Source organism: Oncorhynchus nerka, linkage group LG27 (assembly GCF_034236695.1).
Source record: "Oncorhynchus nerka isolate Pitt River linkage group LG27, Oner_Uvic_2.0, whole genome shotgun sequence".
In the NCBI taxonomy this organism is placed as follows: Eukaryota; Metazoa; Chordata; class Actinopteri; order Salmoniformes; family Salmonidae; genus Oncorhynchus; species Oncorhynchus nerka.
Window position 1 is genome coordinate 51,589,449 of NC_088422.1, and position 15,279 is coordinate 51,604,727.

Sequence of the window (15,279 nt, forward strand, 5' to 3'; positions counted from 1 at the left end):
TGTGTAGTACTGAATATTCAAAAGGGATGGGGTTCTTGTGGATCCATGGGTTATGCGACATTCAAAATGAGACTGAGGTAGTAATTGACTGTTATTGATGTAAGAGATATCTGTATATTCTTAGAGTTGAAGTCGAGAGATAGTAACTCATTAAACAACTTTTCCCATGGTGCCCCAAATTCCTAATGAGTTAGTTGTTACATGATTCATTGAATCAAGTAACAATTAATCAAACATTTTATGCCACGTTTATATTATTCTATTTTGTTGGACTTGAGCGATACTTCTCTGTCTAGCCTGTGCATGCGCACATGGAAAAGTATCGCTCGAGTCCAACAAAATGGAATATTGCAGATTAAGTTGGTTCTTCAGATTGGAGCATAGAAAGCGGTGAAACACTACAAACTCAGTGTTTGTCAAACAAAAAGAACTCAGTTCTTGGTTCAGTCTACTCCACTGGACCCAGAGTTACAGTAGGAACATTGGTACACTTAATTGTTGCTGTATTGTCTCCTGCTCGCTTCTCAAACATGGCAATCAACTAATTCTATAAATAAATAAATAAAGCCGCAGCCAAGTTTGTAGTGTCCTCCATATGGCATCCTATCCCCGTAGTGCACTACTTTTGACCAGGACCCATAGAGCACTTTATAGGGAATAGGGTGCCATTTGGGATGCAGCTTAAGAGTCACTCAGTCAGCAAGGAATCATGAACAATAAATGTTTTATTTTTTTAAAGAGATTTTACACCCCCCATAGAACACTCACTCCCCACTAGGTGCTATCTAGAACCTAAAAGGGTTCTTCGGCTGTCCCCATAGGAGAACCCTTTGAAGAACTAGTTCCAGGTAAAAACCTTTTTGGTTCCAGGTAGAACCCTTTCCACAGAGGGTTCTACATGGAACCAAAAAGGGTTTTCTTATCGGGACAGCTGAAGAACCCTTTTGGAACCCTTTTTTTCTAAGAGCGTAGTTTGCCAAAACCTATTCCCTCGAAGCGGGGAAAAAACACCAGTTGAACATGAAACTCTGTGTCCTGCACGTCCTGACTTGAACTTGTTTCCACATCCGACCAGAGTGTAGGGTGCAGGCAGAGAAATCAATATCTCAGGAAAATGGTTAGCTAGATGGATAGTGGTCTGGAGGACACCCAATCCTCAGTTTGTGTGCTGTCTGCAAATAATATTACTTGAACTTATGTCCTCAAGTTCAGGTAAATGTATATTTTAACCTCTCGTCTTTCCTAAACTTGTAGAAATACCTTTTAAGTAATTGTTTAAGTGAATTGCAATTGCATATTCCTGGCCCTAAATTTGACCAGTGACCGTGGCTTTCATTTGAAATGATAAAATGTGTATTAAAGTAGTAAAAAGTTGAGTATTTGATCGCATATTCATAGCACAACAATGACTACATCAAGCTTGTGATTCTACAAATTTGTTGGATGCATTTGCTGTTAGTTTTGGTTGTATTTCAGATTATTTTGGTAAATGAGTGAGAAAGTTACATACATGATGCACATGTATCTACCGTCTTTGTTGTAGTCATTCCTATTGTATGATTGTCACTGCTCTCTAGTGTTCTGTAGGTGACAGTACACAGTTGCGTCCACCAGCTGGCCCTATATGCAGGTGCAGTAGCAATTACTAAGCCCTTTGTCCGGGCCCATAGGGCAGGAGGCTAGCTTCTGTTTCTGTAGCATTTAGCAGCTTGATGTGCCCCCTGGACAGGACAGTAGTCTAATGCAGGGACTTACCCTCAATCCATCTCCTTAATGCCAAGCAGAGAGGCATCAGAACCCATCTTTAAAGTACACCTCGACCTGGGATCGAACCTTCTAATCTTAGTGAGGGCACTAACCACAACTTCCAGTGTCCTTTGGGCTGTGGAATAGCTTGACAGTTTATGCAATTAAATGATACGAGGCCATGTTATACTTGATTTTATTGTATTTGGGTATTGATAAAAACAAGACTAGTCTGACATGACAAGATTAGACTGACATTTTTATTGTAGTTTTTGTCTAAAGCAACAGCCATTTCACAGAGTACTTTATTTTGCCTAATGGTGGAGAACAAAAGTAACATTGTGGTCAATGTTAACAATACATTAAGAAATACAGTAAAACGATCAGTATATCTCTTTGCATCCATTGAATATGAACTGACAATTAAAATGATACAAGTTCAGAATCTACAGTCCCTGCTCTTATCAGTCATTTTATTTGAACGTCTGATCTAAGCCCTTGGTTCGCGTTATCTACTAAGCTAACATGTTTTAAGATAGTCATACCATGGATCATTTAGCTAAATAGCTTTTTAGGACCCCTGTAGGTATAAAATAATGAATTCGTATTTTACTGTTATAGCCCATAGAAACACATTGATAACAGATTCATAAATGGCAAAACAGCCCAAAAAGAAATAAAAAGAACATGTCTGTCCTATAGTTCGAGTCAATAGTCACGTAATAATAAGGAATTCCCCTCGACCACGCTCACAAATTGGGGAAAAGAAATATTTCCATTGTACAAGAGCCAAATCCGTCGTTGATGTTGCAATGCTCCCACGTAGGAAAATGGAGCCTGCGAGAAGAGCCCTGTGGCTTCAGGCTATTCAGCGTAAGAGTGTTTAGTACAGTCAGTTTGTAACTCCACCCACTACTTGTATCTGTATAGTCAGTTTGTTTGTGTTGTTGGTCTTGGCTAGCTTAATGTTCCGGTCGGTAGCTACCTAGCACACACGCTCGCTCGAATGGCTGCAAGCTTCGTCATGAAAAGGGGCATGAGGGAAGACCTACAATATTACATCTTTCTAAGTAATGAGAATGCTATGGCGCAGGCAATGCTGAAAAGTTATCTTTATACATGTACTTTTCTTAAATGTAGTTTTGTAATTGACTAAAACAAGCAGACAACAACAAAACTGTGTTTTGAAAAAGGTCAAGTTGTTGTTGTGAGCCAATAGAGTTATCACAGTTTGTTTCCCCAACAGGCAGGCTGTGCCGCGACGGTCCATGTAATACCGACTGGGTCTATATGTAGGAGATATAAGCAACATTTTATTTATATATATATAACCTGTGAAAATAGCACAACATGAATAGGGTATAAAAAGTACCATAAACAAAGTGACTAAATATGGATATATATATATATATACACACACACACACATATTTAGTCACTTTGTTTATGGCACTTTTTATACCCTATTCATGGTGTGCTATTTTCACAGGTTACCTTCCGATGACGCCCCTAAAGCTTGTGTGCGATGTACAGTAAAACAAGTGAGTGCTAAATGTTTGAGAGTCTTATCTGTTGATGTTGGTGAATATTAGTTTGTAGCTCAAACGGACTTCTGTGAGAAGACATCTTTGAAATTAAGACGTGGGTGTCAAAGTTCAGACGACATTGTCATGTTTGAGTCTCCTCTTTGATGGGGTCGTATGAGTTGCCAGCTCAAAAGGCTTGAGTTTTAAATATGATTTTGTGACAATTTTCTTGTCTGGATCCTCTCATGTGTAGAAAAACACCGCTTTCACAAACACTATATTATGACATAGGCCAAGCTTTATATCAGTGGAAAGGGGATTGAGCTGCAGCCACGGAAAGAAACAGTAAATCTCTAGAATAAACACATTGGGAGCTAATCAATATTCAAAATTACTCTCGTGTGACACGCACATGTCAATTAACTATAGGCAAATTAAAATGCTCCATATGTTAGATTGTACATAGTGAATACACCAAAATGCACTCTTATTAAGCAAAGCGTCTTTATACATTTGCAGCATAAGTAACAAACCAGTTATTCTATAACTTCAGTCTCTCTTTTTCATATGACCCATTTGTTTGGTTAACGTGTTTGTTTTTTCTCCTTAGGGGTCTCTAAAAGTCAGATATGTGCTGTGGATGTCATGAGCTTAATTATTGATGACAAATTATGTAGTATATGAGCCTCCCTAAACCAATTACTATTATATAAGATACTATAATACAAAAACGTACAGGGTAATATACTATTTCTCCTTTATACAGTACCTTCAGAAAGTATTCACACCCCTTGACTCTTTCCACATTCTGTTGCGTTATAGCCTGAATTTAAAATAGATACTTTTCGTTACCAGCCTACACATAATAGCCCATAATGTCAAAAATGTCTGGAGTCAAGTGTTCGACTCCCAAATAAATTAATGAGTAAAAGTTTGCTTAACAAGTCACATAAGTTGCATGGACTCTGTGCAATAATAGCGTTTAAAAACACTTTTTTTTTTATATATATAGCTTACAGTTTATTCACCATTAGTCAGCACCTCTACATTAAAATAATTTTCTCTGGGTGTGTGCCAGCAAATGCATTTTATTAGACAATAATAGCGTTTAACATGATTACCTCATCTGTGTACACAACACATACAGATAATTGTAAGGTCCCTCAGTCGAGCAAGCAAAAAAAAAAAGAAATTGAATATCCCTTTGAGCATGGTGAAGTTATTAGTTACACTTTAGATGGTGTATTAATACACCCAGTCACTACAAAGATACAGAAGTCCTTCCTAACTTGCTAGAGAGGAAGGAAACCATTCAGGGATTTCACAATGACGTCAATGGAGGAAACGGGTACAAATGTATCTATATCCACAGTAAAACGAGTCCTATATCAACATAACCTGAAAGGTCGCTCAGCAAGGAAGATGCCACTACTCCAAAACCTCCATAAAAAAAAGCCAGACTACGGTTTGCAACTGCACATGGGGACAAAGGATGTACTTTTTGTAGAAATGTCCTCTGGTCTGAAGAAACAAAAATAGAACTGTTTGGCCATGATGACCATCGTTATGTTTGGATGAAAAAGGGGGAGGCTTGCAAGCTGAAGAACACCATCCCAACCGTGAAGAACGGGGGTGGGAGCATCGTGCTGTGGAGGTGCTTTGCTGCAGGAGGGCCTGGTGCACTTCACAAAATAGATGGCATCATATGGAAGGGAAATTATGTGGATATATTGAAGCAACATCTCAAAGCTTGGTGGCAAATGGGTCTTCCAAATGGACAATGACCCCAAGCATACTTCCAAAGTTGTGGCAAAATGGCTTAAGGACAACAAAGTTAAGGTATTGGAGTGGCTATCACAAAGCCCTGACCTCAATCCTATAGAAAATGTGTGGGCAGAACTGAAATTCATGTGCGAGCAAGGAGGCTGACAAACCTGACTCCGTTACACCAGCTCTGTCAGGAGGAATGGGCCAAAATTCACCCAACTTATTGTGGAAGGCTACTCAAAATGTTTGACCCAAGTTAAACAATTTAAAGGCAATGCTGCCAAATACTAATTGAGTGTATGTAAACTTCTGACCCACTGGGAATGTGATGAAATAAATAAAAGCTGAAATAAATAATTCTCTCTACTATTATTCTGACATTTCACATTCTTAAAATAAAGTGGTGATCCTAACTGATCTTAGACAGGGAATTTTTACTAGGATTAAATGTCAGGAATTGTGAAAAGAAAAACTTAGTTTCATGTTATGGGTATGCTTGTAATCGTTAAGGACTGGGGAGTTTGCGCTAAGCACAGGCAAAATTTCAGAGGAAAACCTGGTTCAGTCTGCTTTCCATCAAACACTGGACGATGAATTCACCTTTCAGCAGGACAATAACCAAAAACACAAGGCTAAATCTACACTGGAGTTGCTTACCAAGAAGATTGTGAAAGTGGCTGAGTTACAGTTTTGACTTAAAATCTACTTAAATCTGTTGTCTAGCAATGATCAATAAACAATTTGACAGAGCTTGACTACTTTTGTAAAGAATGGCAAATGTTCCACAATCTAGGTGTAGAAAGCTCTTAGAGACTTACCCAGAAAGGCTCACAGCTGTAATCGCTTCCAAGGGTGATTCTAACAGGTATTGACTCAGGCAGTTGAATACTTATCTAATCAAGATATATTAGTGTTTAATTTTCCTTTTATATCTATATATATTTTTGTACATATGTTTTGGGTATTGTGTAAATCGTTGATAAAAAAATTACAATGAAATACATTTTAATCTCAAATGAGGAAAGGTTGTGTGAATAGTTTCTGAAGGCACTGTACATAAAACATTCATATTGCACTTAGAATCTGGATGCTGATGGTGAAGGTTTTCTGTAAGCAGTGGCAACCACCTTGTATTGCAGAGCTTCCAATGCTGAAATATTAAAAGATCATATAGGATTGCTTGTATAATGTTTGGGGGGGGGGGGGGGGGATTTCATTGCACCATGTTTGTTGATTGCACAATGGTTTGAATACACTGGAAGGCCTCTTGGCTATGTTGAACACCTCCTAGATATAGTGTATAGCATCTTCTAGTCTTTGGAATAGTGTCAGAAATCTGCCTGTGTTACACACAGAAATAGAAGGCAGTGAAGGTTTGGGCTATGCCACAAACAGGAAGGCCCATGAGGATATGGAAGCTGTATTTGTTCAAAACATTTTTTAAATTAACTCGTCAGAAACCAATGACCACAGAACCAGGTTGGGAAAATGCCCATGGAGAATCAGATGAGGTAAGTATATAACACTGACAAAAATAGTACCAAACCATAATCTAAACCAATTTAGACAACGTGAATGTCACCTGGGCACAGCTCTCCAATGTCCATCCCTCTAATGAACACAAACCAGGGCTCCAAGTCATCCAATGTCCTCAATCTCTCTTCCAACTCAGGGCAGATCTGGCACCATGGCGTTGAACCTCTTTTGGTTGGTCAAGTCCCTGTAGAGGTCCGAGCGCAGGAAGCGAGGGTACGGGTCCTTCTCCATGAGGCCATAGATCCTGTTCTGGGCCAGGTCAAAGGTCAATGCCGAGGTGCTCTGCAAGTTCTCCTTCGTGACCTCTCGGGTGTAGGAGTCCAGATTCACCTGTTATTGGAAGGAGGCTCTTAAAAGGGATCTGCAGTAGCTACATACATTTATAAATGTATACATTGATTTTTGTAGAATATAACATAAATGCCTCATGGGCGGAGTTCAACTGTTGTACCCCATCAGAACCCAAAATATAAGCTTGTTTTACTCCGTAAGCAAAGTAATGTAAACAAACACTGTATAGCCTCAAACCATGGTTAAAACTATACTTTTGCATCCATAGTTCGGTCTATGCATTTGAGTGGTTAGATTTCTCCAGGCCCATCCCTCAGCTTTTTAGCAAAAGCGTGGCGGGAGAACACTTTATTGTTTCAACCGCTGATTGCCACATTAAATATCACACCCTGCTAATGTTTCATATACTCAGGAGTGAGGTTTCCCCTAGGCACAACTCTCGGATCAGCTTCCCTTCCCCCAATCCTAACCTTAAAGTGACTCCTTAATTGAAACAAATTGGCTGAGGGACAGGCCTGGAGAAATGTAACCACTCTCAAATGCATAGACTGACCATCCATCATATCAAAATTATAATTTGAACCATGTTTTGAGGCTATACACTGTTTGTTCACATGTACATTGTTTACAAACTTGAGTAAAAAAAGTGTATATTTTGGTACAACAATTGAACTAAGCTCCTATATATCACTAATTTATGCATCCAAAAATGGATGGAGTAACTAAGGATTCTAGATTTAAAGGATCAATGCAGCTGTTTTTATCTCACTATCAAATCATTTCTGGGTAAGAGTTAAATACTGTACCTTACTGTGATTTGTTTTCATTCAAAATGGTAAAGAAACAAAAATAGCTTCTTACCAATAGCAATTTCTTAAGCAATAATTGTCTGGGAGTGGTCTGAGTGGGGAGGGGAAAACAGAAAACTCCATTATTGGCAGAGAGGTTTGGAACTCTTTCTTATTGGTCTCTTAAAGGGGAGGTTTACCTAAAAACCAACATTTCCCAAGTGATTCCATACACTGAAACTAGGTAGGTGGCGTTTGCCTTTTTCCCCTCTCAGAAAATGTGTAGTTTTCCACCTAAAACGATTGCGATTATTTTATATCATTAATTTATGTGGCAGACTGCAACAGCAGAGCTCTCGTGGGGGAATCCCTTTACATAAAAACTGCACGTAAGGCCCTTATTCACAATCAGAAGACAGTAGCATAGTGTTACAGATTAGTTTTAAGAAGTAAACAACAACCTACAAACGTGTCTGACGACGAAATACTTGTGAGTGATGGAAAAAACTAGTGGAGGCACGCTAATGTATTGTTGAATGGTACTTTTTTATATTTTGTTTATGAATTTACAGTTTTACAAACAGACAGATAATGAAAACAAACAATATAGTACCCCCCAACCGAAGACAGAAAAACAAAAACAGAACACAACAGGAATTGGCAACGTGATTATGGATTATGCTCCATTAAAAATAATTACTTTGGATCAGGGTGGGTTGCAGGTTGTTACCAATCTTCATGTGAATGATAAGCCAAACCACTCGGTTTCATCCCTACGTTATATCGGCATCGAACAGGTCACCCTCCCTAGGAGAGGGGGTGACCTCGACAATTTATTGTTAAAATGAGAGGCTGCCTGGATCTTTAATTTAAAGACCCTTGCTCCCTTCGGTGTTAACGTAGACTTTGATCTGAAGCCATTCTAGTGATTATTGTAAATGTTTGTAGGCCTATGTAGCCAAATTGTATCTATGATCGTATGCTATCCTTTCATGTTTTTGGTATGTTATTTTTACATCTGAGAATTAACCAATGATATCAGGCCACACCCGCCAATGATTACAGACACCTGTGTGTATCCTTTGACACTATATAAACTAGTCACCCCTCAGTGTTTGTCCTTATACCCTGATGAAGACATCTTGTCTGTCGAAACATTGGTTATTAGGTTATTAAATTATTGCATCTGAGCTCCTAGAGTGTGCAGCTCTCCCTTTAATTTTTCAAGTGTTCTACTCCGCTAGCCAGCACCTCGCCTATAATATGTTTGCGTTTCTTTCGCTTCTAAGCCAAAAAGGGCTGCCCATATCTTAACGTGCTGCTTGGAGAGCACTATGGTGTGTCCTCCGTGGTAAGTCCTCGTGGTAAGACATTGGGTCCAGGAGTCCGGATTCCAGTCCCATCCTCCGTGGTAAATGCCATCCGAGCCAAATATCTATCGCCTTATGGGGTCTACACTGGTTTTCAGGAAGTGGAAGACTCCAAGGACTTGTGAATAGTCGAAGTTACAGGTAGAGTGCATTCAAAAAGTATTCAGATCCCTTGACTTTTTACACCTTTTGTTACAACCTTGTTCTAAAATGTATTACATTTTTTTAACCAATCTACAAACAATACACCGTGATGAAAGTAAAAACTTTTTTTTTTAAATGTTTGCAAATTTATTCAAAATAAAAAAACTGAAATATCACAATTACTTAAGTATTCAGCCCCTTTACTCAGTACTTTGTTGAAGCACCTTTGGTTGCACAACTACTTCCATGTCTCTCCAGAGATGTTCGATCGGGTTCAAGTCCAGTCTGGCTGGGCCACTCCCGAAGCCACTCCTGCATTGTCTTGGCTGAGGTCCTGAGTGCTCTGGAGCAGGTTTTCATCAAGGATCTCTCTATACTTTGCTCCTTTCAACTTTCCCTCGATCCTGACTAGTCTCCCAGTCTCTGCTGCTGAAAAACATCCCCACAGCATGATGCTGCCACCACCATGAGTCACCGTAGGGATGGTGCCAGTTTTCGTCCAGACGTGATGCTTGGCATTCAGGCAAAAGAGTTCAATTTTGGTTTCATCAGACCAGAGAATGTTGTTTCTCATGGTCTGAGAGTCCTTTAGGTGCATTAAAAAAAAACTCCAAGTGGGCTCTCATGTCCCTTTTACTGAGGAGTAGCTTCCGTCTTGTCACTCTGCCATAAAAGCCTGATTGGTGGAGTGCTGCAGATATTGTTGTCCTTCTGGAAAGTTCTCACATCTCCACAGATGAACTCTGGAGCTCTAATCAGAGTGACCATCGGATTCTTGGTTACCTACCTTTCTCCCCCAATTGCTCAGTTTGCCCGGTCGGCCAGCTCTAGGAAGTGTCTTGGGGGTTCCAAACTTCTTCTATTTAAGAATGATGGAGGCCACTGTGTTCTTGGAACTTCAATTCTGCAGAAATGTTTTGGTACCCTTCCCCAGATTTGTGCCTCGACGTAATCCTTTCTCTGAGCTCTACAAACAATTTCTTCAACCACATGGCTTGGTTTTTGCTCTGACATGCACTGCCAACTGTGGGACTCTATATAGACAGGTGGGTGCCTTTCCAAATCATGTCCAATCGATTGAATTGACCACAGGTGGACTCCAAGTTGTAGAAAGGATCTCAAGGATGATCAATGGTAACAGGATGCAACTGAGCTCGATTTCAAGTCTCATAGCAAAAGGTCTGAATACCTGTTTTTCATTTTTAATACATTCGCAAAAAAAAAATCTGTCATTTTGGGGTATTGTGTGTTGATTGAGTATTACATTTTTTTTTTAAATACATTTTTGAATAAGGCTGTAATGTAACAAAATGTGGAAAAAGGGAAGGGAAGCATATTTTCAGAATGCACTGTATTGTGTATGTGTGTGTCAGGTTAGGTACTGTGACTGCAAAAATAAATAAATACAAACGCACCAGGTGGATCTTGGGCCAAGTTATTCCACGCAATCAATCAAAAGTATTTATAACAGCCTTTTTACGTCAGCATTAAGGGCTATACAGAAACCCAGCCTAAAACCCCAAACAGCAAGCAATGCATATGTAGATGGACGGTGGCTAGGAAAAACTCCCTAGAAAGGCAGGAACCTACGAAGAAACCTCAAGAGGAACAAGGCTCTGAGGGGTTGCCAGTCCTCTTCTGGCTGTGCCAGGTGGAGATAAGAGTACATTGCCATTTATGCCAGGTTGTTCTAAAACGATTTATAAACATTTATAGATGACCAGGATAGTCACATAATAATCACAGTGGTTGTAGATGGTGCAACAGGTCAGTATCTTAGGAGTAAATGTCAGTTGGCTATACAGTTGCCTGACATGTTGTCATGCTAATACGCCATGGCTAGGCAACACATCAGGAAAAGGTGTGAAAATATACAGTTGACAACATCAACTCACATGGGTGCCAGAGGAGCTTGTTGTTGCTTGGTTCTTTGAGGCCAGAATCGGCGAGTGAGTTGGGGTCATTGACCTCTCAGTTATTTGTGACACAATGGTAGTCTGTTATATATACAATTGTAAACGTGAAAGGAATTGACAGTTGGTATAGTATGGGTTATATGCCAAATTATTATTCTTGTGTATTGACAAAGCAAAACTTCCATCCTAACACAAGTATAATGTGATACCATGTTTGTAATATCTAATGAATGTTTGTTTTTTATGGCCATGGGGCTAAAAGTAATTATATTGTTAGGATACTCATGGCCGCTATCGACAGGGAAGGTGGAGGTTACACAATAGACCAGACTACATGCAACCAAATAGGCCTACCTGGGGCCATGTAGTTTACACATTGCAAAACTGTCACACCCGTCTTTGTGCTTGTCTCCCCTCATTATCCCCTGTGTAAAACCTGTGTTCTCTGTTTGTCTATTGCCAGTTTGTTTCGTTCGTCAAGCTTACCAGCGGTTTCCCACTTGCTCCTGTCTTTTTCCTAGTTCTTGTTTCCCGGTTTTGACCATTCTGCCCCCCATCCTGTACCTTTCTGGATTACTGACCTCTGCCTGCCCTTCTTGACCTGTCGTTTTTTTCCTGCCCCCTGTTCGAGTAATAAACGTTTGTTACTTTGACACTGTCTGCATCTAGGTCTTCCCTAAAACATGATCTATACAGTTGTTAAAAGCATGAAATGTTAAATTAAAATAAACCATGGCTTGCACAACACACATCAGACATTAGAGATTCTGATTATGAAATAAGCGAGTAGACAAGTAATTAAAATGCAACAACCTTACATTTTAATCTGTCTATTCTGCAGTGTTAGGTGACACAATTACTGTCTCATCTCTTCAAACCCCTTGTCATAAAGACAGGCCACACATGCTAACCGGTAGAGCGCCCAGGCCATATCTACATTATATGGTGCAATGGTTATAACACAATAAGATCAACTCAAACTGCAATGATTAGATTACCTACCACCAGATGCCTGCTTTGACACTTTTCTCATAAGCGCCTCTGTATTTTGGCACGGTACCATATCCAGTCGATGGGAATACAAATCAAATGTTATTTGTCAAATGTGCCGAATACAACAATGCAGAATAGAGAAGGAACCGTTGTCGGAGTTGTGTTTTTTTTTTGTGTATATCTATTACACACACTTAGATTGGCTGTAGGAGTGTTTACATCGAATTTACAGTTTTTTTCATTGCTACGAGCCATCTACGAAACTGACATTTTGTGTCTTCTTCCCTAGATTTCTTGCAGCCAGAGACCGAACTCCATCTTGCTCTTGATACCATCTTCGGATTTTCACTTTTCAGAAATAACTTCAGGCTAACTGGTTTTAACTTTTGCGCCAGCTCCTTCTCCCCATAAAACTCACACGGAAACTAAACCGGCTGCGCGCGTGCGCACATTTATTTGTCCCCCCACACCAAACGCGATCACCACACGCATGTTAAAATATAAAAAACTCTGAACCAATTACATTAATTTGGGGACAGGTCAAAAAGCATGAAACATTTATGGCAATTTAGCTAGCTAGTTTGCAATTGCTAGCTAATTTGCCCTATTTAGCCATCTTGCTGTTGCTAGCTAATTTGTCCTGGAATATAAACATTGAGTTTTTATTTTACCTGAAATGCACAAGGTCCTCTACTCCAACATTTAATCCACACATAAAAACGGTCAACCGAATCGTTTCTAGTCATCTCTCCTCCCAGGCTTTTTCTTTGGACTTTATATTGCGATTGGCAACTTTCATAAATTAGGTGCATTATCGCCACCGACCTCGTTCGTCTTTCAGTCACCCACGTGGGTATAACCAATGAGGAAATGGCATGTGGGTACCTGCTTCTATAAACCAATGAGGAGATGTGAGAGGCAGGACTTGCAGCATGATCTGCGTCATAAATAGAACTGACTTCTATTTTAGCCCTTGGCAACGCAGATGTTCGTTGGCGCGCGTGAGCAGTGTGGGTGCAATAATTGAATAATATATATATATATTTTTTTTAATTGCAGCGCTCTCGCACTCAACACGCGAGCTGTGTAGTCACCCTGTAAGAGTTTGCCTCATGAGAGTGCACATGCGCAGTTGTTAACCACATCTGCTGTTGCAGTCAGCCAAAAATAATATGAAAGGCCCTACACCCAAACAAGGGCACTGCGTTCATCCACCTCTGGCCTGCTCGCCTCCCTACCACTGAGGAAGTACAGTTCCCGCTCAGCCCAGTCAAAACTGTTCGCTGCTCTGGCCCCCCAATGGTGGAACAAACTCCCTCACGACGCCAGGACAGCGGAGTCAATCACCACCTTCCGGAGACACCTGAAACCCCACCTCTTTAAGGAATACCTAGGATAGGATAAAGTAATCCTTCTCACTCCCCCCTTAAAAGATTTAGATGCACTATTGTAAAGTGGCTATTCCACTGGATGTCATAAGGTGAATGCACCAATTTGTAAGTCGCTCTGGATAAGAGCGTCTGCTAAATGACTTAAATGTAAATGTAATGTTAAATGAAATAATAGGTGGAAAAGTACACATTTTCTGAATTAAAACAGATAGTAGGTGTATATATACAGTACCAGTTAGAAGTTTAAACACACCTACTCATTCAAGGGTTTTTCTATATTTTTACTATTTTCTACATTGTAGGATAATAGTTAAGACATAAACTATGAAGTAACACATATGGAATCATGTAGTAACCAAAAAAGTTAAAATAATATATTTTATATTTGAGATTTTTTAAAGTAACCATCCTTTGCCTTGATGACAGCTTTGCAAACTCTTGGCATTCTCTCAACCAGCTTCATGAGGAATGATTTTCCAACAGTCGAAGTAGTTCCCACATAATGCTGAGCACTTGTTGGCTGCTTTTCACACTGTGGTCCAACTCATCCAAACCATCTCATTTGGGTTGAGGTCAGGTGATTGTGGAGACCAGGTCATCTGATGCAGCACCATCACTCTCCTTCCTGGTCAAATAGCCCTTACACAGCCTAGAGGTGTGTTTTGGGTCCTTGTCCCACTAAGCACAAACCAGATGGAATGGCGTATCGTGGCAGAATGCTGTGGAAGCCATGCTGGTTAAGTGTGCCTTGAATTAAAAAATAAATCACATGGTGTTGGGGTGCTTTGCTGGTGACACTATCACACCACCTCCTTGCTTCACGGCGGGAACCCCACATGCAGAGATCATCCGTTCACCTACTCTACATCTCGCGAAGACACGACGGTTGGAACCAAAAATCTCAAATTTGGACTCATCGGACCAAAGGACAGATTTCCACCGGTGTAATGTCCATTTCTCGTGTTTCTTGGCCCAAGCAAGTCTATTCTTCTTATTGGTGTCCTTCAGTAGTAGTTTCTTTACAGCATTTCGACCATGAAGGCCTGATTCACGCAGTCCCTTCCACAGTTTATGTTGATGTGTCTGTTACTTGAACTCGAAACATTTATTTGGGCTGCAATCTGAGGTGCAGGTAACTCTCGTGAATTTATCCTCCGCAGCAGAGGTAACTCTGGGTCTTCCTTTCCTGTGGTGGTCCTCATGAGAGCCAGTTTCATCATAGTTACGTAACAACCCTATTCTAAAATGGATTAAATAAATATTTTTCCTTCTCGATCTACACACAATACCCCACAATTACAAAGCAAAAACAGGTTCTAGAAATGTTTGCAAATTTCAATTTTTTTTTTTTAACACATACCTTATTTACCTAAGCATTCAGACCCTTTGCTATATGAGACTTGAAATTTAGCTCCGGTACATCCTGCTTCCATTGATCATCCATGAGATGTATCTACAACTTGATTCGAGTCCACCTGTGGCAAATTCAATTGATTGGACATGATTTGGAAGGGAGGTGACCAATTACCAGATGGTCACTCTGACAGAGCTCCAGAGTTCCTCTGGCAATGGGAGAATCTTCCAGAAAGATGACCATCTCTGCAGCACTTCACCAATCAGGCCTTTATTGTAGAGTGGCCAGACAGAAGCCACTCCTCAGTAAAAGGCACATGACAGCCCACTTGGAGTTTGCCAGAAGGCACCTAAAGACTCTGACCATGGAGAAACAAGATTCATTGGTCTGATGAAACCAAGATTGGCGTGCACGTCAAGCGTCACGTCTGGAGGAAACATGGCACCATACCTATGGTG

General features: G+C 40.2%; 1 protein-coding gene across 1 annotated transcript in view; it reads right to left on the minus strand.

Moving 5' to 3' along the window:
* Window positions 1-1,926: 1,926 nt before the first annotated feature.
* Window positions 1,927-15,279, minus strand: part of LOC115111970 (regulator of G-protein signaling 3-like) — a 90,274-nt gene continuing 76,921 nt past the window's right edge. Inside the window, 1 exon segment of the mRNA XM_029638549.2 lies at window positions 1,927-6,904. Within this exon segment, the coding sequence (XP_029494409.2) occupies window positions 6,707-6,904 (198 nt within the window). The 3' untranslated portion in view covers window positions 1,927-6,706.